This window comes from Bos indicus, chromosome 17 (genome assembly GCF_029378745.1).
Source record: "Bos indicus isolate NIAB-ARS_2022 breed Sahiwal x Tharparkar chromosome 17, NIAB-ARS_B.indTharparkar_mat_pri_1.0, whole genome shotgun sequence".
NCBI classification, from domain to species: Eukaryota; Metazoa; Chordata; class Mammalia; order Artiodactyla; family Bovidae; genus Bos; species Bos indicus.
Window position 1 is genome coordinate 53,058,745 of NC_091776.1, and position 26,737 is coordinate 53,085,481.

A 26,737-nucleotide genomic window follows, 5' to 3' on the forward strand; every position below is an offset into this window, starting at 1 on the left:
CCTGTGCACACAGCACACTAGAGTCTGCTTCCTCACTCCCTGGCTGCAACCCATTTTCAGTTCAGTTGAGTTGCTCAATCGTGTCCGACTCTTTGCGACCCCTTGGACTGTAGCACGCCAGGCTTCCCTGTCTATCACCAATTCCCAGAGTTTATTCAACCTCATGTCCGTTGAGGTGGTGATGCCATCCAACCATTTTATCCTCTGTCATCCCCTTCTCCTCCCGCCTTCAATCTTTCCCAGCATCAGGGTCTTTCCCAATGAGTCAGCTCTTCGAATCAGGTGGGCAAAGTACTGGAGTTTCTAGTCACTAGTCTTCTCCAACAGCATAGTTCAAAAGCATCAGTTCTTCAATGCTCAGCTTTCTTTATAGTCCAGCTATCACATCCATACATGACTACTGGAAAAACCACAGCTTTGACTAGACGGACCTTTGTTGGCAAAGTAGTGTGTGCTTTTTAATATGCTGTCTAGGTTGGTTATAACTTTTCTTTCAAGGCGGGCCTTAGGAAGTGGGCCTTAGGAAGCAGCCCATTTTACTGTGACTCAAAAAAAGTCATTAAAAATCTTTTTCCTGGAACTTCCCTGGTGGTCCAGTGGTTAAGACTCCGCACTTCCAGTGCAGAGGGTGTGGGTTCAATCTCTGTTTGAGGAACTAAGATCCCACTTGCTGTGTGTCTTGGCCAAAAAAACAAAAAAATATTGTTTTTCCTGCTTAAGTAATTATATCTGTTCATTAAATAAAATTTGAGAAATCCAAGAAAATCCAAAGGAGGTATAAAAAATTATATTTGTTCATTAAATAAAAATTTGAGAAACCCAAGAAAATACAAAGAAGGTATTAAAACTACCAGTAATCCCATCACCTGGAGATAACGATTATTAATCCTTTGTTACATTTCCCTCCAATTTAAGAATCTTTAACCACTTAGAAATAACAATAAAATGTCACTAGTTCTTTCTTTGTTCTGGGTTGCAAATTCCAGAACTCCTGGGGTGGTGGGGAACCACAACAATGACAACAATCTGGCAATTTTGGCTTTTCTTAGCAAAGAGACACTGTGCAGAACTGTGGTGAGGCTTTGTATTTCTGGCATTTTCTTTTCTTTTTTTTTTTTTTAAGTCTTGTTTATATTAAGGGCTTCCCTGGTGGCTCAGATGGTAAAGAATCTGCCTGCAATGTGGGAGACCCGGGTTCGAATCCTGGGTCAGGAAAATACCCTAGGGAAATTATTTTTTAAAATAATTTTATTTGTTTAGAAATTTTTGGCTGAGCTGGGTCTTCACTGCTGCCTACAAGCTTTCTCTAGTTGCGGCAGGCGTGAGCCACCCTTCCTTGCGGTGCACGGGCTTCTTACTGTGGTGGCTTCTCTTGTTGCGGAGCGCAGGCTCTAGTGCGCTGGCTTGGTTGTCGTGGCATGTGGGCTCAGTTGACATGTGGATTGACATGTGGAATCTTGACATATGGAATCTTCCTGGACCAGGGATCAAACCCATGCACCCTGCACTGACAAGCGGATTCTTATTCACTGCACCACCAGGGAAGCCCTGGTGAAATCAACCTCTAGCTTACACATCAGAAGCCTCCATCAGTATAAATAAATATTGGACTTGGTGAAGTTAGTGATGTAGTGGAGTGGCGAGACCAAGATGACATTTTAAGTTCATGATTTACTTCCTCCTTGGTTTTCAGAATTCTTAAACATAGCTTAATTTCCCAGGAGAGAATAATAAGAGAAAGTGTTTGAAACTGAACCAAAATAACAACTTGCAAACTTGAAGTATATAAAAATATGTGCCTGGTAGTGAGCTAAATCCTTAACTTAGGGGGATGTGCTGTTCTCTGCTCACCTGCGTTGCCTGTGCTGGTCTGTAGTGGAGAACGAGTTGCTTAATTTTCACAGGATGATAATTTCTTGGGAGAAGTTACTTTTTTTGAATTATCAGCTCCAGATTCAGGGCTCCAGAACCTTCTGGTTTTCCTTTAACGTGGTGAGGTGGCATCCTAGAGGCTGACCAGCGTCAGAGTTCCTGTTTGTGATGTCAGCATCATGACCTCACAGCCAGGATTGCTCAAAATATTTGCCCAGCTCCTGCCAGGATATGAGCTGAGGCCTGGCCCAATTCTACAGACATCATGAGGTATCGGTTTGTCTCTTTTTGCTGGATTTGTGTTGACTTTTCTGCAACTTCAGTAGATTAAAAAGTAAAGACGTTGACATTGGGCCCTCTCTATTTTATTGAAAAAGAGTGTATAATGTTTAAGAAGATCACCGTTTTAAAAGCACTTCTGGCAGGACATATGAAAACAAAACGCAAAAGAAGAGCAGAAATATTTTAACTGTGTGGATGGGTATGTGGTTCACCAGTGGCTCTGTTTGCTATGAAATTCACTGTCTGTTTTCCCATTCCCTGCAAATAAACATAACAATTTTTGTTCTGTGGAAATATATCTATAGCACCAGCCAAGTAATAGTTTGAAATGATTAGACTTGTTTGTTAGTGGTATGAATTATTTATGACCCGGAGGCCTGAATTCTGATATATCACCATCGAGAAGTTGTCATCATTTGGTTTTGAATGTATCGCTTTGCTCTTTGAACATGTTTTAGTTGGAGTTGGAAGAAAAAGTGTTGGTCCACATAGATACCCAGAAATCTAGTCTCTAAGGGTTAATACATAATAGAATTTTCTAAAGAATGTCTTTCTTTAAACAGACAAAAACTTCAGGAAACTGTGTTCCTGTGTGTTGGGTGTTAAGCACTTGATAAATTAACCCCTCCTATTTTTTTAAAATTGTCTTTTTTTGTTGTTGTTGCACCCCAGGAATCGAACCTGTGCCCTCTACAGTGGGAGCTCAGAGTCTTAATCACTGGACCTCCAAGGAAGCCCCTCCCCCAGCTGTTTTTTATTTAAGTAGATATTGGACCCTTTCTCTAAGTTTGGTTCCGTGAGTTTGAATTGAAAGATCACGTGGCCAAAATTCTGTCGCTGTTGTCATTTTTCTCCCTGCAAAGCATGTCAGTATCTGAGAGACTCAACATCCCAGTTTCTGGACTAGACCTCTTTTTAAAGGATTGTTCTCTGTGTTCTCTATTTTTTCCCCTCTGTAACGGTCACATGGCCCTATTTTCCTAAACACATACGACCTAGAGTCTCAAAACACTTATTCTTTGAGACTAGGAGCCCTTTCTTAGCTTCACTTGGTGTGTTCCCTTCCAAATGTGCTGGATGAGTCTCTTGGACTGGGATGTCTTTAACACAACTTTTTATTTTTTAATTATTTGACTGCTGAATCTTAGTTGTGGCACGTGGGATCTAGTTCCCTAATCAGGGATCGAACCCTGCCCTTCTGCATTGGAAACACAGAGTCTCAACCACTGGACCACTAGGGAAGTCCCAAGACAACTTTTTGAAATGAGTCGTCCTGTACTTGTAGGCTGTAGACCCCCGAAATCACCAGTTTGAAGTCAGTTTTATCTATGGGTACAATATGGAACCCCTGTTTAACTGCTTTAGGTCACTGTTCACGGTTGTAAACATTTCTGTGCTTTCAGCATGTATTCTAACGTAGGGAGAACTGAATCTTTAACTTTTGAATTTTTGTTTGCTTTGCAAGACCTCTTTCATGGAAGGGTTAACCGGGATGGAGTCCAAATGGTAGTGGGTGTTTGCAGATGGGTACAGGGGGGTGATCCCAGAGGGTCTTTTTTAAAAAGATTTATTTATTTATTTTTACTTACTTATGGCTGTGCTGGGTCTTCATTTCTGTGTGCAGGCCTCCTCCAGTTGCAGAAAGCAGGAGCTACTCTTGTTGGTGTGCGGGCTTCTCATTGCCGTGGCTTCTCTTGTTGCAGAGCATGGACTCTAGGCACATGGGCTTTGGTAGCTGGGGCATGTGGACTCAGCAGTTGTGGTGCATGGACCCAGCTGTCCCACTACATGTGGGATCTTCCCAAACCAGGGATCGAACCCATGTCCCCTGCCTTGACAGGTGAATTCTGTACCACTGAGCCACCAGGGAAGTCCCCAGAGGCATCTTGAAATGGCACTGTGGCAGTTTGCTGGGGCGGTTGGAGCAGTACCAGCTCTCTGTGTCTTGTATAAAGTATTAGATGGCAGTAGAGTCACCTTTAAACTTGGGCTTCATTACTGGGTCTTTTTTTTTTTTTCTTTCCCTTTCAAAGTCCTGATAACTAACCCACTGTCCTTACTATAGTAAAAAAAAATTTTTTATCTGGATGTTTTCAATATTCTTACATTTACGAGGCAGGTGATAAGTGATTGCTTATTAAATTGCTTACTAAAAGGAAGAACTACAGCAATTCTTTCTGTGTTTGGAGAAGGCTATAGCTTGAACTGTATCTTTAACCTCTGAAAACTTGCTTGTTTAGAATGGGAGACTGATTTGTATGTAATTTCCTGTCCAGTAATGTGCAGTGAGAGAGGTTCTATTTGAGAGGAAAGTGGGGTGCTTGGATTCTTAGAAATAGTAATAGCTGGTATTTGAGATGCTGTCTATGTCCTGGCATTGTTTTCATCTCATGAAACTTCCCCAGTTGCTGATATTTTCCAGTATCTAACACACTAGACAAATGGATAGGAATCCTTGACTTCATAGAGGGTAGAAGACATTTCTTTTTTGTTGGGTGGAAGAATAGCCCTTCTTTCTGAAATCCCACCTTTAGGTAAAGCTGACATTCTCAAGAAATACAATACTACACTTCTTTTGTAGAAATTCCAAAGAGGCTAGGTCTTGTAAGGTTATTTGCTTCCCTGAAATAAATATCTTGTCCTTTTGTATTTATTATCTGGATCAGATCTTGGAGTTAATCACAAACACAGGTTATTAACCTAGTTCAAAATTTTTGTGTATTTCAGGCCTGGCTTTTTTGTCTTCTTAAAATAAACCTGTAGGTTACACAGAAACAAAACAAAACTGTTCTTCTGGTGTTGATGTTTGACGACAGTGATTCCTGTTTTTAGGTGGAAATGTAAACCTTTCGGTGAGGAGGGAGGCACAAGGGACTCTGCAGCTGAGCCGCCTGTGTCCTGGGGCCCTTCTCCCCGCTGCATAGTTGGTTCTCAGAAGTAGATCTCTCTTCTCTGTCTGGAGTTTGAGAAGCATACAAGCAAAATAGTAGCTATTGTTAACTGTTCAGAAGTGAGCTGTTAAGTTCTAGAGACAAACATTTTACAAATGGTTTTTAGCTTGAAAAAATATTAGAACCATGGCATCATTCAGTGGTATAAATAAAAGGTTCTGGGGGTTGGTGTGTGGTATGTGTTGCAATATTATAGTTTGGAAAGTGGGATAATAAAATAATGTGACAGACTTAAAAATAAATGAAAAAAATACACCAGAACTTCAGTTGTTTCATCTAGGGAGGCGTTGTTCACTAATTATAGTGATAAGCCGTTCAGAAACCCTTTTTGGAACTCTTGGAATTGGCCCATGTGCCTTGGATACATTTTTGCTCTGTTCAGTAATTGCACATCATTGTATTTTTGAGGTTTTTGGGTTCAAGTTTTGGAAACAGCTAGTCGTAATTTTAAGAGCCAAGTCCAACGAAGAGTATTGAGCCATTGAGATGGTTGGTCGCTATTGCCTTGGGTCACTATTAAGGTGCAACTTAAAAACTGTCTCTAAAGTTATTTCTAAATGAAGAGTTAAAAATATTTTTGACCAAAGCAGTATTATTCAAATAAACTTAGTGTTTCCTCAGGTGGTTACTTTGAAGGACACTATTTGGCACATAGATGGTCCTTGGATGGAGGTGGTTCTACAGCAGTGCCGATAGAACTTAATGGCGCTGGAAATTATTCTGCATGTTGCATTGAGGCTGTCGAGCACTTGAAATGTGGCTGGTGTGACGGAGGAACTGAATTTTTAACTTGATTTCATTTTAAAAGAATTTAAACAGTGCAGGTGGCTAGTGGCTACTGTATTGGAGAGTACAGACCTAGAGTATTTAGCTTCCTGCTAGACTTATAAACTAGGGTGAGCAGCTTGTGGTAAGAAACCAAAAGTTTATCAAGCCACAGTAGCTTGTGAAATATCTGATCCCCCTCCCCTCCTGCAGTGTGTAAAGTAGTAAAGTCTGGAATTTGTCATTTGTATTCAGTGATACTAATCTTTATAGCCTCTCCCAAGTTTATCCTGGCTAAGGTATTATCCGAAGGGTTTTAGATGAGAAGCTTTCTTTATGTTTGCAGTTTAATCATTGTCTTTTGATGCTCATGGTTCTTCCCTGCTGATTAAGACCTGTCTCAGCAGCCAGCCCCGATCTGTTACCAGCACCCATGGCTGGAATGAATGAAAATTCGACATGTCCCTGGAAAAGAGGTTGCCAACTGTCAGTTAAAATCTTTGCTTGGTAATGGTGGTTAGGTTAAGATAATGAAAGGAACAAATGAAATAAATGTAAGGCCTGAAGGGAAACTGTAGACATCTTTTCGTTTTGGACCAGTTCAGTCAGTTCAGTTCAGTTCAGTCGCTCAGAAGTGTCCGACTCTTTGCGACCCCATGAATCGCAGCACGCCAGGCCTGTCCATCACCAACTCCCGGAGTTCACTCAAACTCATGTCCATCGAGTCGGTGATGCCATCCAACCATCTCATCCTCTGTCGTCCCCTTCTCCTCCTGCCCCCAATCCCTCCCAGCATCAGGGTCTTTTCCAATGAGTCATGAGGTGGCCAACGTATTGCAGTTTCAGCTTCAGCATCAGTCCTTCCAATGAACACCCAGGACTGATCTCCTTTAGAATGGACTGGTTGGATCTCCTTGCAGTCCAAGGGACTCTCAAGAGTCTTCTCCAACACCACAGTTCAAAAGCATCAATTCTTCGGCACTCAGCTTTCTTCACAGTCCAACTCTCACATCCATACATGACCACAGGAAAAACCATAGCCTTGACTAGATGGACCTTTGTTGGCAAAGTAATGTCTCTGCTTTTCAATATGCTGTCTAGGTTGTTCATAACTTTCCTTCCAAGGAGTAAGTGTCTTTTAATTTCATGGCTGCAGTCACCATCTGTAGTGATTTTGGAGCCCCCCAAAATAAAGTCTGCCACTGTTTCCACTGTTTCCCCATCTATTTCCCATGAAGTGATGGGACCAGATGCCATGATCTTAGTTTTCTGAATGTTGAGCTTTAAGCCAACTTTTTCACTCTCCTCTTTCACTTTCATCAAGAGGCTTTTTAGTTCCTCTTCACTTTCTGCCATAAGGTATGATCTGCATGTCTGAGGTTATTGATATTTCTCCTGGCAATCTTGATTCCAGCTTGTGCTTCCTCCAGCCCAGCGTTTCTCATGATGTACTCTGCATTTAAGTTAAATAAGCAGGGTGACAATATACAGCCTTGACGTACTCCTTGTCCTATTTGGAACCAGTCTGTTGTTCCATGTCCAGTTCTAACTGTTGCTTCCTGACCTGCATACAGATTTCTCAAGAGGCAGGTCAGGTGGTCTGGTATTCCCATCTCTTTCAGAATTTTCCACAGTTTATTGTGATCCACACAGTCAAAGGCTTTGGCATAGTCAATAAAGCAGAAACAGATGTTTTTCTGGAACTCTTTTTTTCGATGATCCAGCAGATGTTGGCAATTTGATCTCTGGTTCCTCTGCCTTTTCTAAAACCAGCTTGAACATCAGGAAGTTCACGATTCACGTATTGCTGAAGCCTGGCTTGGAGAATTTTGAGTATTACTTTACTAGTGTGTGAGATGAGTGCAATATTGTGGTAGTTTGAGCATTCTTTGGCTTTGCCTTTCTTTGGGATTGGAATGAAAACAGACCTTTTCCAGTCCTGTGGCCACTGATGAGTTTTCCAAATTTGCTGGCATATTGAGTGCAGCACTTTCACAGCATCATCTTTCAGGATTTGAAATAGCTCCACTGGAATTCCATCACCTCCACTAACTTTGTTTGTAGTGATGCTTTCTAAGGCCCACTTGACTTCACATTCCAGGATGTCTGGCTCTAGGTGAGTGATCACACCATCGTGATTACCTGGGTCGTGAAGCTCTTTTTTGTACAATTCTTCTGTGTATTCTTGCCACCTCTTCTTAATATCTTCTGCTTCTGTTAGGTCCATACCATTTTTGTCCTTTATCGAGCCCATCTTTGCATAAAATGTTCCCTTGGTATCTCTAATTTTCTTGAAGAGATCTCTAGTCTTTCCCAAAGATCTTTAATCTTTGGACCAGTAGATTAAAAAAAGAGAATCCCCCTGCCCTACCCTGCCGCACTGCGTGGCTTGTGGGATCTTAGTTCCCCAACCAGGGACTGAACCCAGGCCACAGCAGTGAAATCTGAGTCCTAAGCACTGGATCACCAAGGAATTTCCTCTAAAACTCTTTCAAGTCTCTTTCCTATTTAACTCTCTAAATTGATTTCTTACAAGAATCTTCTAAGGTTTGCCATACTGAGCATCTTATTCACACGCTCCATACCTTTCTTCCTCCCTCGTTTCTTTTCTGAAATTGTTTCTCTCTGCCTTAAAAAAAAAAAAAAAAATCCTGACGGCCAACACCTATCCAACACTGTTGCTGACCGCCACCCCCTCAAATTCTGCCTTGTCCCTGAAGTCTTTTCTCTCTGCACAGTCCACTCCACCTTTGCATCTTCTAAGACACTTTTAGGACCATCACATCCCATAGTTTGGTATTTCTCATGAGTGGCATTTTATTTTTAATTATTATATATTTGTGGGTCTTTTCTCTCCAACTGCATCGTAAATTCTTGAGCTTGGGCCTGTGTTATATGTTGTTCTGTCACCTGTAGCAAGCACCAAAAATAACTTTTTAAAATATTGGGTACGTCCCAACTGGTTTGTTAACTCATTTAAACAATTCAGAGTATTTTTCTCGTTTTTGTATAGTCAGCTTTGTTTATAAAGTACAACTAGGGATATAAAGATGACTAAAATACGGTTTCATCCCCCCCCAGGGTGTGTTTAATCTGGTAGAATCTCTAGGGGGCTTCATAGGTGGCTCAGTGGTAAAGCATCTGCCTGCCAGTGAAGGAAACGCTGGGGATACAAGTTCGTTGCCTGGTCGGAAAGATCCCCTGGAGTAGGAAATGGCAACCTGCTCCAGTATTCTTGCCTAGAAAATTCTATGGACAGAGTCTGGCGGGCTGTAGTCCATGGGGTCTCCGAGAGTCTAATGTCTAAACACATACACACACAGACCCTATGGCCATATAGACCCAGCTCGGTGTGCTAGGTGATAGGAAAGAGATACAGACTTAGTTCTATGGGAGACTGAAGGATGAACACATTTTCATTGGTGAAAGGTTTTGTGGGGCAGCTGCATCCCTATCTGGCCCTTGCGTAGGGTTTCAGCAGATGAAAATAAGTAGGCTTGGAAATAGAGAAAGAAGTGGCAGCCCTCTCCAGTGTTCTTGCCTGGGAAATCCATGGACAGAGCAGCCTAGTGGGCCACAGTCCAGGGGGTTGTTGCAGAGTTGGACACCACCTAGCAACTGAACCACCAAACTACCAGGCTTGGAAAGTGCTTTCAAGACTGAGTGAAAAAGCTGAAACAAAAGCATCGAGTGAAAGCACCAAGACTTCTGTAGGGATAGTTGCCAAATCGGTCACGTGGGTGATTCATGTGTGTGTAATTGAGAAAATGAACCTCTGATCTTATCAGTTGTTCAGCAGTGTTTCTCAGACGTTAGCCTCAGAACTATCTGAAAGGCTTGGAATGCAGATAGCCGGCCCCACCCCTAGAGTTCGTTTCAGTAGGTTTGGGGAAGATCCCAAATAATTTGCATTTCTAGCAAGTTCCCAGGAGATGCTGCTGCCGCTGCACATTTTGAAAAGTGCTGATAGCTCCATTCCATCTGATGTCTGCCTTAGAGAAATGTCCGTCTTATGTATACAGATACCCCAATGTCAATGTGTCATTGTGTTCACGTTGCTTTCCGTACCTACATCTGGTCTTGTATAGATTGCAGGTTCAGGCTTCTTCCATCACTCAGCCCCTAGCACAGTGCTGTAATAATGCAGGTAATACAGTAGTAAACCCTGTACTTGTTAACTTGACTTCCAGATCTAAAAATGATCTGAAGGAGAAGCACATGCTTCTGGAAGCCCTTTGGAACTGGGAAGCCCTCTGTGGCTCAAAATGTAAAGCAAAAATGCTTACAGTAGCAGTTCTCAAATGTTTTTTTCCTCAGGACCCCTGTATATCCTTAAAAATAATTGAGGTCTCCAAAGAGTTTTCATTTATATTGGTTTTATCTTTTGATATTTCCCATATTAGAAATTAAAACTGAAAATATTTTAAATAAATATTTATTAATATTTATTAATCATTAGAAATAACTGGAGAAGGAAGTGGCAACCCACTCCAGTGTTCTTGCCTGGAGAATCCCAGGGACGGGGGAGCCTGGTGGGCTTCCGTCAATGGGGTCGCACAGAGTCGGACACGACTGAAGCAACTTAGCAGCAGCAGCAGAAATAATAAGCCCACTAACATGTTATATGTCTTTAATGAAAAATAACTATTTTCTAAAGTAAAAAAAGAATGAATGACAAGATGGCATTGTTTCACGTTCTTGCCAATCTCTAAATGACTGGCTTTAACAGAAGACAAGCTTAGTAAAAGACAACTCCTGCATTTGAACTGTAGTGATACGTTATTTTGGTTGAAGTCTATGAATAAAATTGGCCTTACCCAGATTTATAGGAAAGGCAAAGCATTTTCAGGTACGTATGGATTTTTTTCTTTTAATACTTCTCCAAAAACTTGAGAGGTTGTAGTTTCTTAAAGGTGAAATCTCAAACTGTATGAATGAACTTCTATCATTACATAAAAATCCACTGGTCTAATTTGTGCTTTGAATGAATGTGATTTTGTAATATTATACATTGTTGGTTGGAAAAAAATTGACTGAGTTATGAGATCTTGCAAATATTGGCACATTTCATTTATACAATATAATTATATTTGTTAGTATTGTCTATCTCATGAGAAAAACCTGTAGTATTGAGACACTCTCAGGTTCACAGAGGATGTGTGAATAACTTGAATTTTATTTGTCAACAAATAGTTGTTTTCCTTGAAGTGACAGGCTCACATGATTCATTTTTAAGGAAATAGCTGCAGGATACAAAGTCTGAGTAACCATAGTTCCCCAGTTGGGGAACTAGATCCCATGTGCTGCAACAAAGATCCCTCGAGCTGCAACTAAGACCCAGCGCAGCCAAAATAAATAAATTAAAAAAAAAAAAGAAAATAACTGGGCTTCCCAGGTGCCTCAGCAATAAGGGATCCTCCTGCCAATGCAGGCAATATAGGAGACAAGGGTTTCATCGTTGGTTCGGGAAGATCCCCTGGAGTAGGAAATGGCAACCTGCTCCAGTACTCATGCCTGGAAAATCCCGTGTACAGAGGAGCCTCGTGGGCCTGCCGTCCATGGGGTCTCAGAAGAGTGGAACATGACTGAGCACGCATACACACACGTCATAGTATTATAAGGCTCAACTGCAATAATAAGGATAACATTTATTGCTAAATGATAATATTCTGGTGTTGTGGTCTTCACATGTTGGGAGGGTAGAGGGGGTCTTACCTTAGATCCAAATTTCTTGATTAAGTGACCATAAGCATCAGAATTTCAAATATTCTCAATGTATTAGTGAGGCAAGTACATCTCTCTTCTTTTTGCATGTGTTTTGGAATTGATTCATTTCAGTATGACATTGACTGACCTTGAAACATTGTGCAGAGCAATTGTTTCTGGGTCATTACATTTTGTGGGTACCATGACCAAGAACTTTGATCTTTTCTTTCTCAGTGAATTGATTTTTTTTCCCCAAAAGCAAGCCTGACATGGCATTCATTAATAATGCATGAAAAAGAAACCTAAATTGGAAGATTTAAAAGCCAACATTGGTGATGTTCCTCCTAATTCTCTTATTGAGACATAGATTTTTCTCCTTCATTAAATCTTGGTCACAGTTCCCCTGCTTTGGGATTCAAGTGGCTCAGATGGACTGAGAGCCAGAGGCACAAAGATCAGACAACAGAAGACTAAAAGACCCCGAGTTTATGACCATTCTTAGGTTCCTGATAAAAACACGCCTCTGTTTCTTGGGTCAAGGCTTTTAGGGGGCAGCGTTTTGTGAGCTTAGAGTGTTGAGCTGCAAGGTTTGAAACTGGCTGAGGCTGACCCAGTCACTTACTGTGGAGGTTTTCAGAATTTCTCTTTAGGGAGGAGCGCTTGATGTGAGCTCAAGAATTCACTGTTGCGCCTGAGTGAAATATTTTAAGGAGTACTTCATCCTCTCTTCTTAACACTATAATAGCTTTTCCAGGACTTTTGTGCCTCCTCCATCTGTTCTGTCCTTCCCTACCTGATCGTCATCACTTTATGATGTTGGACCAGGGTGAAGAGTTGGCAAGACACAGACCCCTTGGTACTCTCTGCACTTAGCTTATCCCCATCCTCCTCAAACATTTTTGCACGTGCAAACAAGCTTTTTGGCACCAGGGACCAGTTTCATGGAAGAATTTTTCCAGGGAGCGGGTTGGGGTGGGAGATAGTTTCAGGATGATTCAAGTGCATTCCATTTATTGTGCACTTTATTATTATGACGTTGTGATATATAATTGAATAATTAGCTCACCATAATGCAGAATCAGTGGGAACCCTGAGCTTGTTTTCCTAAGCTCAGGAGGTAATATGAGCAATGGGGAGCGGCTGTTAATACAGATGAAGCTTCACTTGCTCACCCGCTGCTCACCTCCTGTGCAGCCTGGTTCCTCAGAGGAACCAGTCTGTGTCCTGGTGGGTTGGAGACCCCTGGGCTAGAGGAGACTCAGCCAAACCCTTCCATCTGTCTAAGGCAGGAGCAGGAGCAGGTACCTCTGCTTGCATCTGACCGACTGTGGGTGGTGAGGATCTAGCAGTAAAGCACATGGTTTCAAATCTGAGTCAGAACCACCCGACCTGGTGCAGAGACTCCCAGCCCACTGCCACGGTCCTGGCAGCGGTGGTGGTGGTGGTGATACTAAGGAACCTGGGAATTCTGTATTAATAGTCAGAATAGGCAATCACCGTCTTCAGATTCACAGCAGTTCTGTATCTGTTAATCACAATCTTCTCCCAAACCACACAATTTACCTTTGACTTAAAAAAAAAAAAGCCACTTTTGTGACATTTTGAACCCTCTTGAGAACCATGGGAAGTCTGCAGAGTGAACCTAATGACGCTCCTGTCTTGGCTTGATTTCCATTCAGTCTGATGAGCTTTGAACAGAAAAACATACATGGCTGTATTAGTTTCCGTCTGCCATAGCAAGCAACCACCAACCTGGTGGCTTAAATCTGTTCTGTCACAGCTCTGGAGGCCAAATGTCCGAAACCATGGTGTCGCCAGGGTAGGTTCCTTCTGGAGCTCTGAGGGAGAATCCATCTCAGGGAATCCATCTCAGGCTTTTCTCTTAGCTTTCTGTGGCTGCTGGCCACCCTTGGCTTGTAGACACTCGGCTGTAATCCCTGCCTCCATCTTCACCTGGCTGTCTCCTCTGTGCTCTTCTCTTCTAATTAGGACACTGGACCTCAGGTTTAGGGCATGCAGGTCATCCAGGAGGCGCTCACCTCAAGGTCTGTTCACAGATTCCAGATGGATATCTCTTTTGATCAACAGATTTTCCTTTCCTTTTTTTTAGCCTCATGGCTTGTGGGATCTTAGTTCCCCAACCAGGGATCAAACCCGGGCCTTCGGCAGTGAGAGCATGGAGTCCCACCATTAATATAGGCTAATATAGTTAGTGTTAGCCTATAGTTAATGTAGGCTTGTGCCACTGAGCCACCAGGGAATTCCCAGATGGATATATCTTTTGGGGAGGCTGCCATTCAACCCACCACAGGGACGAAGGGGCCAGAGCAGCACCTCTGTCAGCCCTGGCCATGTTGTTTACTGATGCTCCGAATTGCTTGTGAAAGAGAGAGTGAGGTCTGTGCTTCGTCACCCAAACTCGACTAGCAGGAAAAAAAAATTAAAAAGCACGGAAGGCAAACATTTGAGAGAGTGTTAGTAAATAGCATTTTTTCTCTTTGAATTCTGTTTTCTTAGGTATTATGTCTAGAAATATTTTTCCCTATTCCAAAATCCAAAGGTCTTCCTTCACTCTTAAAGAGCAAATTACAGTTTTGCATGAGCCCAAAAGTTGTAGATTCGTACTTGGTCTTGACTAAATCAGATGATTGTGTTTCTATAAACAGAATAAAGACAATTTTCCTTTAGTACTTTCTAGATACGGCTTTCTTCTTACAGAGTTTGCCATTGAACCCCCTCTCTCATTTAACATATATATGGTTTTATATTGAGTTATTATATATTTCTGTGGATTAATCTATATATAGTTATTATAGGCTTGTGATCATAAATCTTAAGCAACATAGAAATGAATGAAGTGAAAATTGAAAGCTAACTCTGTTGAGTCTGGTGGGCATTTTTCTGAACCTCTTTATGGGTTATGTGGTTTTTGGGCAGTGTACTGAACTGGTATTATTAGATGCTATAAAGAAAAGTGAGCATATTACCAGCCTTAGCTTCCTGTCTTTAGGATAGTAAATTGCTTTTAAACCTATTTCAACAGCATCTTCATTTTTCTAAAAGACTTTTAAAAAATATTTATTTTTGTTTGCTTAGGGATCTTTAGTTGTAGATTGTGAACTCCTAGTTTCAACTTGTGGGATCTAGTTCCCTGACCAAGGATTGAACCCACGCCAAGCTCTGCATTGAGGGCGTGGAGTCTCAGCCACTGGACCACCAGGAAGTTCCAGCATCTTCAATCTTTTTGATATCTAGAGTTTTCTAGGTTCTTATGTTCATTGTGGAGACATAAGGGAGAGTTTAGGTTGTGAAAGCTGCTTTCCATAATTGTTTCTATTTTCTTTCTCTAGATTCTAAACTTCTTTTTCTGTTTATCTCTTTGCAGACTTAACCCAGAGACTGACTTCACTATAGAATCACCCACAGTTGTATCCATGACTGGGGAAAGATAGTGGCAACAGGCAGAGGAGAAGCAGCTCTGACACACAGAAGACAATGAGTATGCTAAAACCAAGCGGGCTTAAGGCCCCCACCAAGATTCTGAAGCCTGGAAGCACAGCCTTGAAGACGCCTGCTGCTGGTAATACTTTATGTTTCTCTTTAACAGCAAGTACAGTTTAATCTGATATGAAGACTTCTATTTGAAAGTCTTGATTTGAAAAATGTAAGAAGACAGTCTTTATAGAACTTCGTATTCTTGAAAATACTTGAAAAAGTTTCAATTAAAAGACATAGAATTTTGTATCTAGAAGTCTTTTAAAAAATATATTGTTTAGTTGTACTGGGTCTTAGTTGTGGCATGTGGAATCTAGTTCCCTGACCAGGAATTGAACCCTGGCCCCCTGCATTGGGAGCATGGAGTCTTAACCACTGGAGCACCAGGGAAGTTCCAAACTTTCTCTCTAGAAGTCTTATTCAATGAAGAGTCTATCTTAATTTCATTTCTTCAGTGTAAGGCAGCAGTCCCAACCTTTTTGGCACCAGCGACTGATTTCATGGAAGACAGTTTTTTCACACACTTGTGGAGGGTTTGGGGATGATTCAAGTGCATTATGTTTATTGTGCACTTTATTCCTAATCTAACGCTGCTGCTGATCTGACAGGAGGCACTCGTTTGGGCCCAGAGGTTAGGGACCCCTGGTACACCGGTGCTGAAATAATTGTCAAGCTAACTTCAGTATTTGATCCTGACAGTGTTAAAGTATTTCTTCAGTTTTCTTCCCCATGTATCTTCCTGAGCCCATCAGGACCTTTCTCCTCGGGGTTTAGGGATATGTAGAGAAAGCAAAGACTAGTCAGACTTAAAAGATACGATGACAGTCATTGACCCGAAATTGGCCATTGTCATCAGGGAGCAGGTACTACAGTGGCTCAAGTCTGGCTCATGAGGGAGGCCTGTGCCAGTTTATAGATGAACCTGCGCCTTTGAATATCTTTAGCAACCTGGAGAAGGCAATGGCACCCCACGCCAGTACTCTTGCCTGGCAAATCCCATGGATGGAGGAGCCTGGTAGGCTGCAGTCCATGGGGTCGCTAGGAGTCAGACACAACTGAGCGACTTCACTTTCACTGTTCACTTCCATGCATTGGAGAAGGAAATGGCAACCCACTCCAGTGTTCTTGCCTGGAGAATCCCAGGGACAGGGAAGCCTGGTGGGCTGCCATCTATGGGATCACACAGAGTTGGACACGACTGAAGTGACTTAGCAGCAGCAGAAACCTGTTTCTCATCTGTTCTCCATCTCCTCCTCTACCATTTCCACTTATATCCCATAATGATCAGAGAGGCAGGAGGAGAGGACATCTGATGCTTGCTTTTGTCATCTTTTTATGTGATTTATGTACTATTAAATCTAAATCTTAGGTTTTCAGCCATTCTAGACAGGTGCCCACCATAATCTATTAAGTCCAACATTGTTTTTTCAAATTCTTTCATAAAGACATTCATTGGGCTTCCTTGAGGAAAGGAATCTTTGTGTTTGTTTTTTTCCCCCCACTGCTGTATTCCATCTACACACCTAGAAAATTTCCTGGCATGTAACAGGAGCTCAGTAAGTATTGACTAATTAGAGATGGTGAGTTCTTTACATTGTATGTATCAGGATAAAACCTGGTTCTTTTCAGAGAGGCCATAAAAAGAAAGCTTTACTAATAAGGCAAAGGATTATGAAGAAATGGACTTATTTCAGGGCTATTTAGCCTTGTGGAAATCAGTTCTAATTTTGGCATCCCCTTCTTCTCCCCAAAATCTTTCCTCTTTTAAGACCCCTTCAAATGCCAAACCTTCTATGAAGCCATCCACTGTTATACTTAACCCCTGTTAGAATTGTCTTTTTCACTTTTAATATTTTTTGTGCACACCTTTTAGCATATAGAGTCCTTGAATCCACAGATCATATGTAATTCAACTTGGTTTCCCCTTCCTTGGCACACATGAGATTAAAGTAGCTTATTAAGACTAAAACTTATATGCTTGAAAGGAAGTCATTGCCAAGGAATTCAAGACACTTTTATGAAGATGGTTTTTCAGAAATTCATGCTTGCCACACTCTGAAGAATGATTGTTGATGTACAAAGTGAAAGTCAAAGTGAAGTCGCTCAGTTGTGTCCGACACTTTGGCACCCCATGGACTCTAGCATACCAGGCTCCATGGACACGTTGATGTACAAAGCTAGCACTAACTCTTAAAAAAAAATAAACTAGCCCCTGTCTTTGGCAGATTATTATCTGTTCTATCTGAGAGCACCCACTGTCTTCTAAAAAAAACAACAATAAAAACCCTCCACAAATGGAAACTCCAGTCTCCCTTTCTATGTAGGGTAAAGAGATGCTCAGATGCTCAGTACCCACTCTCAGCCAGCCAGGCCACTCTGCTCCCCAGGCTTTGTGTGATTCATTCCTGCTGATCAGACCTCAGACTAGATGTCACCTCCTCCAGGAGGCCTTCCCTGACTGTTCTACCCAAAGGCGTTATCTCTTCCACAGCACTTAGACCACCTGAAATGGCTTGGTGTGTCTCTTAACTGTCTGCTTCTCTACCTCTAGACTCTGAGCTCTATGAAAGCACGGACTATACTGTTTTGCTTTGTCTCCCAGTGAAGAACAGTGCCTGGGACTAGTTCTGGAGTGGTTGGAACTAAAAAAAGATGTATAACATGGATAAATACATTATTCCATGTAATTCTCATTTTGGGTTAAAAAAAAAAACCATCAAGACAGATATCACTACTTTCCCCCTTTACAGATTAAAAAAAACTTGGGTCATGTAACGTCCTAAGATCAGGATATGCCCGGTAAATGGCAGACATTAAGAATTCAGGCTCTGTTTGCCAGTTCACGCTAAATATTTAATCAGTGGTTGCTGGGTGGATGCATGAATGTATTCCTAGTGGAAATACCACATTTCTGGCAAAATCTTAACTCTGTCTTTACCACTGGGTAGAGTTTTCAAGGAAATGGCAACCCACTCCAGTGTTCTTACCTGGAGAATCCCAGGGACGGGGGAGCCTGGTGGGCTGCCGTTTATGGGGTCGCACAGAGTCGGACATGACTGAATCGACTTAGCAGCAGCAGAGTTTGCAAAGTCATCTTGCTTTCACAGGGAGTCTGGCTCTCTTTTCTTCCTTCCTGGGACTTCCACCTCTGCTAGCAAAAGAATGGTCTTGAAACAGTGACGGTGGGGACTCCAGCACTAAATCTCCTCCTGTGTCAAGTTAATTGAGAATCTCTGTTGTGACTATTGGCCTAGTCCTGTCAATTTTAGGTGACCTTTCAAATGGGGGAATAGAGTCCATTTCAATGGGTCTGAGTTCACTCATGTTGTACAGAATATGGGGAAACAATAAAATCAGACCTATGTTATAAATTCTGGGAAAAGGACTACATTTTTCCCCCTTGTTTTTGACTTCTTCCAATCTAAATTTCAGGAGAAGGCAATGGCACCCCTCTCCAGTACTCTTGAGCCTGGAAAATCCCATGGACGGAGGAGCCTGGTAGGCTGCAGTCCATGGGGTCGCTAAGAGTAGGATACAACTGAGCAACTTCACTTTCACTTTTCGCTTTCATGCATTGGAGAAGGAAATGGCAACCCACTCCAGTGTTCTTGCCTGGAGAATCCCAGGGACGGGGGAGCCTGGTGGGCTGCCGTCTATGGGGTCGCACAGAGTTGGACATGACTGAAGTGACTTAGCAGCAATCTAAATTTCAAATAAAGATTAAGTCTTATCAGCTCACTGAGTTTTGATAGCATTGAAAACAGTAGTAATGGATCAAGTATTAATACTTTTTCAGTTCAGTTCAGTTCAGTTGCTCAGTCATGTCCGACTCTTTGTGACCCCATGAATGGCAGCACGCCAGGCCTCCCTGTCCATCACCATCTCCCGGAGTTCACTCAAACTCACGTCCATCGAGTTGGCGATGCCATCCAGCCATCTCATCCTCTGTTGTCCCCTTCTCCTCCTGCTCCCAGTCCCTCCCAGCATCAGAGTCTTTTACAATGAGTCAACTCTTTGCATGAGGTGGCCAAAGTACTGGAGTTTCAGCTTTAGCATCATTCCTTCCAAAGAACACCCAGGGCTGATCTTCTTTAGAAGGGACTGGTTGGATCTTCTTGCAGTCCAAGGGACTCTCAAGAGTCTTTTTACCTCCTTGCTAAAAAAAAAAAGAAGAAAGATAAACAGAGTATCTCTTGAAGTATTGTGGCTACTTCTGTTGCTTTTGACTCTTCTTCTCAGTTTATTTTCCTTAACTTAGGAGTTGTCTGCTTAAATATAAAACTGAATCTTTTCTGATCCTTTCTTCTGTTTGCAGTTGCTGCTCCAATAGAAAAAACAATATCCAGTGAAAAAGCATCAAGCACTCTGTCCTCTGAGACACAAGAGGAGTTTGTGGATGACTTTCGAGTTGGGGAGCGAGTTTGGGTGAATGGGAATAAGCCTGGATTTATCCAGTTCCTGGGAGAAACACAGTTTGCACCAGGCCAGTGGGCCGGGATCGTTTTGGATGAGCCCATAGGCAAGAATGATGGCTCAGTAGCAGGAGTTCGGTACTTCCAGTGTGAGCTTCTAAAGGGGATATTTACCCGACCTTCAAAGTTGACGAGGAAGGTGCAGGCAGAGGATGAAGCTGATGGCCCGCAGACGCCTCACGCTTCCAGGGCGACTTCGTCTCTGTCCACTTCGGGAATCAGCATGGCGTCCTCGTCTCCAGCCACCCCCTCAAATATTCCCCACAAATCATCCCAACCAACCGCAAAGGAACCTTCAGCTACGTCTCAGATCAGCAACCTTACGAAAACCGCCAGCGAATCTATCTCCAACCTTTCAGAGGCCGGCTCAATCAAGAAAGGAGAGAGAGAACTCAAAATCGGAGACCGAGTACTGGTTAGTGCAGAAACCTTCTGAGGTCATCGTGTTGACTTGAGAGATAATCACTGGCGAGGGGATGAAATATACACGTGTGGGCTCAGAATCTGTTCTGTTCATTCATTTCTAGAGAACTTAATCAGGTTTTCTGGGTTGTGTGAATATCCAACAGATTAGAAACTGGCTATGTAGTTTGTACATAGTTTAAGCATAGGTTTGCAGTGATCAACCTAGTTTTGTCTTCCAGTTTAGCTAAAAGAATATTGAATTTTTAGCTTGTAAATATTAAGATAGCTTTATTTGACAAAACAACCTGAGAGGTAGACTGAGATGTTTTTTAACAAAGGGTTTTTTTTTCCCTCTCTGGTTTTTAATTTTTGCTTTCGGATAGTATGTGGATAAATACGAGATCCTGTCTCCTTGAGTGTCTTGGAAAACTCAGACATCACAGGATGTTATTTCAGAACTTCTGTGCCCTTTAAACTATCAGCTTTAGGTCTAGGAAAAGGAAGGAAATGTACACTAGGTCCTGTTGTGCTAAAAAGGCAGGAAACAGTGTTTAAGGTCTATATGCTGTACATTCACGAATCCCCGAATTTGACATGATGAAGCATTGTTGTGAGGGTTAAAGTAGATGTTGTTGGTGTTCTTCAGTTGCTAAATCATGTCTGATTCTTGGTGACCCCATGGACTGCAGCATGCCAGGCCTCCCAGTCCCGGATTATTTCCCAGTGTTTGCCCAAGTTCATGTCCATTGAGTCAGAGATGCTGTCCAAACATCTCATCACTAGATGATGCATATATCATTCTTAGCAGTCAACACTCAATAAATGGTAGCTCTTTTTCTCACTGAAAATTTAAAGCTTTACTCTTTTACTTTTTCAACACTTTTGTTAAGTTCAAGGCATAACGTTTGTCTGAAGTCTTTGACCCTGTGCTCTTTCAATATCCTTTATATCTGTACAACTGCTTTAAAAAAAAAAAAGGAAAAGAAATATGGCTGTTAGTCTTTGGAGTATCCCATGCATTTCATTTAATGTTTTAGCAGTGGATCCTTTATTTTTTTTTTAATTAAAAATTTTCATTTTTGGCTGGGCTGCACAACCTGTGGGATCTTAGTTCCCTGACCAGGGATCGAACCTGGACCCTCAGCAGGTGAGGAGTCGTAACCACTGGACCACCAGGGAACTCTGTATCAGCAGTGAATGGAGTAGCACCACAGAACTGACGAGAAAATAGGCTTTAAGAAGTATAGTCACTTGCCCAAGTTTGTACAACCTTAAGAGTGATGTTTCTGCAATTCAAGTTTAGGTGTTTTTACTGTACAACCTGTTATGTAGAGTTGATGACTGGTAGCGTAATTTTGAAGTAGGCAGTTTTTGTGATTATATTGTCCTACAGACAAGGACATACACTGTGTTGAAGGCAGGTTTTAGATTTAGAATTCAGGACTTCTGCTTCCCAGTCCTGTAGCATCCATGAGTAGCAGCCTGTGAATTCACGAGTCCCCTCATACTTGTGGCGGCCCTTTATACCTGTTACCTTCAAGGAGTTCCTTCTGGATCTGTTAGTTTCAAGGTTAGTGGTTCCTTCTTCCAGTTATAAAAGTCATGAGTTTTAGCAGTTGATGTTTCAGAATTTAGAGCATCATTTCAGCACATCAGTGCTTACCAAGGCTCAATCTGTAACTTGTTTGTCTGGCATGTACTCACTTCTTGGGGGCCTCCCTGATGGCTCAGATGGTGAAGAATCTGCCTGTGAAACAGGAGGCCCAGATTCGATCCCTGGGTCTGTAAGATCCCCTGGAGGAGGGTATGATAACCCACTCCAGTATGCTTGCCTGGAGAATCCTATGGACAGAGGAGCCTGGATGGGGTCACAAACAATCAAACACAACTGAGTGACTAATACAATTACAGTTCACTTCTATACCAACTTTGAATCTGTCCCAGCTGCAGTTTTGTTGCACTGGAGGTTTTTTGATGCTTTTGTGTTTAGTTGATCAGTGTGTCCAACTCTCTGCGACCCCATGAACTGTAGCTCACCAGGCTGCTCTGTCCATGAAACTTTTCTAGGCAAGAATATTGGAGTGGGTTGCGATTTCCTTCTCCCGGGGATCTTCCCAACTCAGGGATCAAACCCAGGTCTCCTGCATTGCAGGCGAACTCTTTACCATCTGAGCCACCGGGGAAGCCCTGGGTTCTCCCTCTGCTGTTAGCAAAAGAGGATTTGGCTCCGAGTTTCCCAAATTCCCCTGCTCAAAAGAGTGGAGCGCCACGATCTGTATGTTTTTAATTTTAGTTATGTGCTGAGCCCATGGGCAAATGAGAGTTGGGGCAGTTGGTCAAGGAGTCTGTCTCAGAAATAGTCATGAGTAAGATGAGTCTGCTCCCAAGACCAGAGTCTTTGCTAAACTTTTTTGATCTTAGTGCTCTAAAGATGTAAAGTGACTCTTAAAATTAAATATTCTGTACTTTTATCAGTCTCAGATTCTTCTTCTTCTTTTTTTTCCGGTTCCTATTAAATGTTTAAACAGTTACAAATAGATTTTATTTTTTTTAAAAAAGCATTTATTCATTTAGCTGCACCAACGCACCAAGTCTTAATTGTGGCATGTGGCATCTCGTTCCCTGGCCAGGGATCAAACCTGGGCCCCCTGGATTGGGAGTGTGGAGTCCTAGTCACTGGACCATCAGGGAAGTCCCTGTCTTTTGTCTTAAAAAGTAAATAAATAAATGCTGTGGGACACCCAGATGGTGTTTCAGTTTTCTGCATTGTCAGCCCCTCGGGGAGTCCCTCCCATTCTCGCTGCTCTAACATGTATCCATCACCTCCATCATAATTTTAAGCTAATCCTCCCTTTTATTTAGCTTGTATCTGTTTTGTTCCTTAAGCAGCTGTATGAAGGTGTAATTTATGCATCCAAACATTCCATGATTTTTAATAAATGTACACAGTTATGCAGTCACTATAATCCAGTTTTAGAATATTTGCATCCCCTGGAAAGTTCCTCCTGCCAGTCTGCAAGTCATTCTCCACCGGCACCTCCAGCCCCAGGCACAGTCAATGATCCATTTTCTGTCTCTGCACATTGGCCTTTCACAGATATTTCCTATTTTTGGTGTTCAGTCAGTCAGTTGTGTCCGACTCTTCGCGACCCCCACAGACTGCAGCATGCCAGGCTTCCCTGTCCTTCACCATCTCCCGGAGCTTGCTCAAACTCAGTGTCCATTGAGTCGGTGATGCCATCCAACCATCTCATCCCCTGTCATCCCCTTTTCCTTCTGCCTTCTATCTTTCCCAGCATTAGGGTCTTTTCTAATGAGTCGGCTCTTGGCATCAGGTGACCAAAGTATTGGAGCTTCAGTATCAGTCCTTCTAATGAATATTCAGGATTGATTTCTTTTAGGATTGACTGGTTGGATCTCCTTGCAGTCCAAGGGACTCTCAAGTGTCTTCTTCAACACCACAGTTCAGAAGCATCAATTCTTTGGCACTATACAGTCCATGGAATTCTCCAGGCCAAAAATACTGAAGTGGGTAGCTGTTCCCTTCTCCATGGGATCTTCCGAACCCAGGGTTCGAACCCAGGTCTCCCATATTGCAGGTGGATTCTTTACCAGCTAAGCCACCAGAAAAGCCCAAGAATACTGGAGTGGGTAACCTATCCCTTCTCCAATGGATCTTCCCATTCAACCAGGGTCTCTTGGATTGTAGGTGGATTCTTTACCAGCTGAGCTACCAGAGAAGCCTATATTTCCTATAAACGCCCCCAAATCTTCCGTAGTTTTGTAATGTCTGGTTCCTTTTACTCAGCAGAGTGTTTGCGGTTCATCATGTAGTAATTCCTTTTTATGACTGATGATACTCCATTTTAGGGTTATACCACGTCTTATTTATCTCCTTACCTAGTTATTTAGTTTTAATTAATTAAAAAATTTTATTGGAGTATAATTGCTTTCCAGTGTAATGTTAGCTCCTGCTGTACAACAGCGTGACTCAGCCATGTGTATACATACATCCCCTCCCTCTTGAGCCTCCCTCCCGTCCCCTGTCCCTCCCCTCTAGGTCATCACATCACCCAGCTGAGCTCCCTGTGCTCTACAGCAGCTTCCCACTGCTGCTGCTAAGTCACTTCAGTCGTGTCCGACTCTGCAACCCCGTAGGCGGCAGCCCACCAGGCTCCCCCGTCCCTGGGATTCTCCAGGCAAGAACACTGGAGTGGGCTGCCGTTTCCTGAGCTGTCTCTCTCACGCGTGTTAGTGTGTACGTGTCGGTCCTAATCTCCCAGTTCACCCTTGCCTCCCCTAACCCTTTTGTGTCCACAAGTCTTTTTTCTGTGTTTGTGAATCTATTTCTGCCCTGCAAATAGATTTGTCTATACCCTTAAACGCATTCTTGCTTATGGTTTAAAATGTCACGTTTTTGGTGCTTATAATCTTATATTGTAAAGCAGTTTTATGCTCACTCTCCGTGGTAACAAGTTAATCTTCTTCCCCTGAACTTTTTTTTTTCCTGTTTCTTGATATTTTTGGGGTCCTGAATCCTGAAGGAGTTAATATGTTTTTCAGAAGGAAAGATTAATTTCTAGAGATAGAAGTGCAAGTCAAGCATAACTTCTAAGTGGCGTCTTCCTCATTATGTCATTTTTGTTTACCTGTTTGTTCTAGGGAGAATTAAAGTATAAGAGAATGTCCGTCATCTGCTCTTTTAGTTTTTTAAGAGAACTTACTTACCATCAAATTTTGTAGATAGGGAGACTCAAAATGATGAAAAGGGAATAGTGAAAGAAAGGGTCTGTTTATTTGGTCTAGAGAAAAGATGGCTCAACAGCTGTGTTTACCACCCTGCAGTTCATCCAGTGATTACACCGAGTGTCTGCTGTGTGTGTGCCAGGCAGCGTTCTAGGTGCTGGAGACTTGGCAGTGACCAAAACCAACCCAGTGTTCCCTAATGGATGTCCCACTGCATTAAAATAAACATCTCCGTTCCTTCCAGGGACCCGCAGAGTCTGATGCTGTGGACCCTGCCCACACTTCCAAGCTCAGCTCTCTCTGCTTGGCTCCTTTTTCACTGCACTCCAGCTACACTGGCCTCCTTGCAGTCACTTCAGCACCCAGATTCATTCTCTCCTTAGGATTTGCCCTTTCTTCTGCTTGGAATGTTCTGCCCCCAGGTCTTTGCATGACCGGTGTCTCAAAGTCCTTGAGCCTTGACTCAGATGTCACCTCCTTAAGGAGCCTTTCCCTGTCACCCCAACTAAAGACCCTTCACAGCACTATCACCTCACCTGGCTGTGTGCTTTTTACAGCCCTCTATGTACTGAAAATGACATCATTTATTTGTTCATTGTCTAGTTCCCCAGACCAGGATTTAGGCTTCGTGAAAGTCTGGAAACTCTCTGTCTCATTCACTGCTTTCTGCCCAGCACTTAGAACAATACCTGGCATGCAGTAGGTACTCATAAAATGTTGTCAAAAGAATCAGAGGGTTGGGACTTCCCTGGCAGTCCAGTGCTTAGGACTCCATACTCCCACTGCTAGGGGCATGGGTTTGATCCTTAGATCCGGGGAACTAAGATCCCATATGTGGCCAAAAAATAGAAAAGAAAAAAAGAGTGTTTTAAATACTGTTGTCACATGACACCCTTAAAGGGCAGGAGTAACACTGAAGTATGATGGGAGATGCAGTTAGGACCCGCGGATGAACACTGGGCCAGGCGGACCTTACCTTTCTGGCAGGGGTTTGTCACAGTAGAGCTGCCCAGAGCTGGACTGTTCTCTAGCTGAGGTGGCGTAAACTACCGACAGGTCGTCTCACAGGTGATTAAGTGTGAAGTCAGGGCTAAATTTGTATTGGTAAATACCGGTTAGCCATGTTTACCTTTTTAAAATTAAGCTGCTTAACTTAACCACGTGGCAGCTAAGCAGCCACCTCACAGAATTCTGTTGCTCAGAGAGCCCTGTGGAACAGTCCTTCGTGGCCACTCATTGGACATTTTATAGCTTTATAAACTGAGGCACAGTGAGGTTAAATGGCTTGTTTGGGACATGATGATGAATACATGGGAGGGTTGAGAGAGGATTAAAGGTTTCCCATTTCCTGTTATTGGACCCATTCATTAGCCCTGCAGAATTTATCAGAGTTCTTATTTTTCCTAAGAGTTTACAAGGAGGTTGTCTGTCTCTGGTCCCACAGCATTTTTTAGAAACTTCAAGTGCTTATCGCTTTTTGCTGGAATTGTTTGTTTGGATTTCTCTCTATCAGGGTCAACACTTCTTTTGGTTTATTTTGTATCCAAGGGCCCAAGCATGCAAGAAATACATGTTGAATGAATGAATGAGAATTTAAAAATCTGACATTTGCTAAAGCATGAGCACAGGTAGCTTTTCCTTTAGCCAAGTTTCTAGTTTGAGTTAAGAGGTATAGTTTGAACTAATTAGAGGTCTCCAGTGGTGACCTCTAATTTTGACTTAGGTTGACCACAGTGTTAGGAGTCATATATGTGTGTACATGCAATATATATGACTCTTAACATGTGTCTGTGTGTGTGTGAATATATATATATATATGACTCCTGACACACACACACACATATATGTATATTCCAAAAGTAAAGAGAATGAATGGTAATTATTTGTGTTTGCCTATTTTTTCGTTTCAATGTTCTAAAAAAAGATTTTTTTTTAATAATCTTGTTATCTACCCCTGAAACATAGATTTGAAAATTGTGGCTTATACTTAATGTAAATGCACATACTATAATACTCTGAGTTCTCTTCAATACATGAGAAATA

General features: G+C 42.3%; 1 protein-coding gene across 4 annotated transcripts in view; it reads left to right on the top strand.

The window, feature by feature from the left end:
• The window catches only part of CLIP1 (CAP-Gly domain containing linker protein 1), a 116,692-nt gene that overhangs the window by 17,774 nt on the left and 72,181 nt on the right, over positions 1–26,737 (top strand). For all 4 annotated transcript variants that reach the window (XM_070769483.1, XM_070769480.1, XM_070769481.1 and 1 more), the window contains exons 2-3: positions 14,962–15,156; positions 19,387–19,958. In XM_070769483.1, coding sequence (XP_070625584.1) covers positions 15,072–15,156; positions 19,387–19,958 — 657 coding nt within the window. In that variant the 5' untranslated portion in view covers positions 14,962–15,071. The remainder of the gene's footprint in view (positions 1–14,961; positions 15,157–19,386; positions 19,959–26,737) is intronic.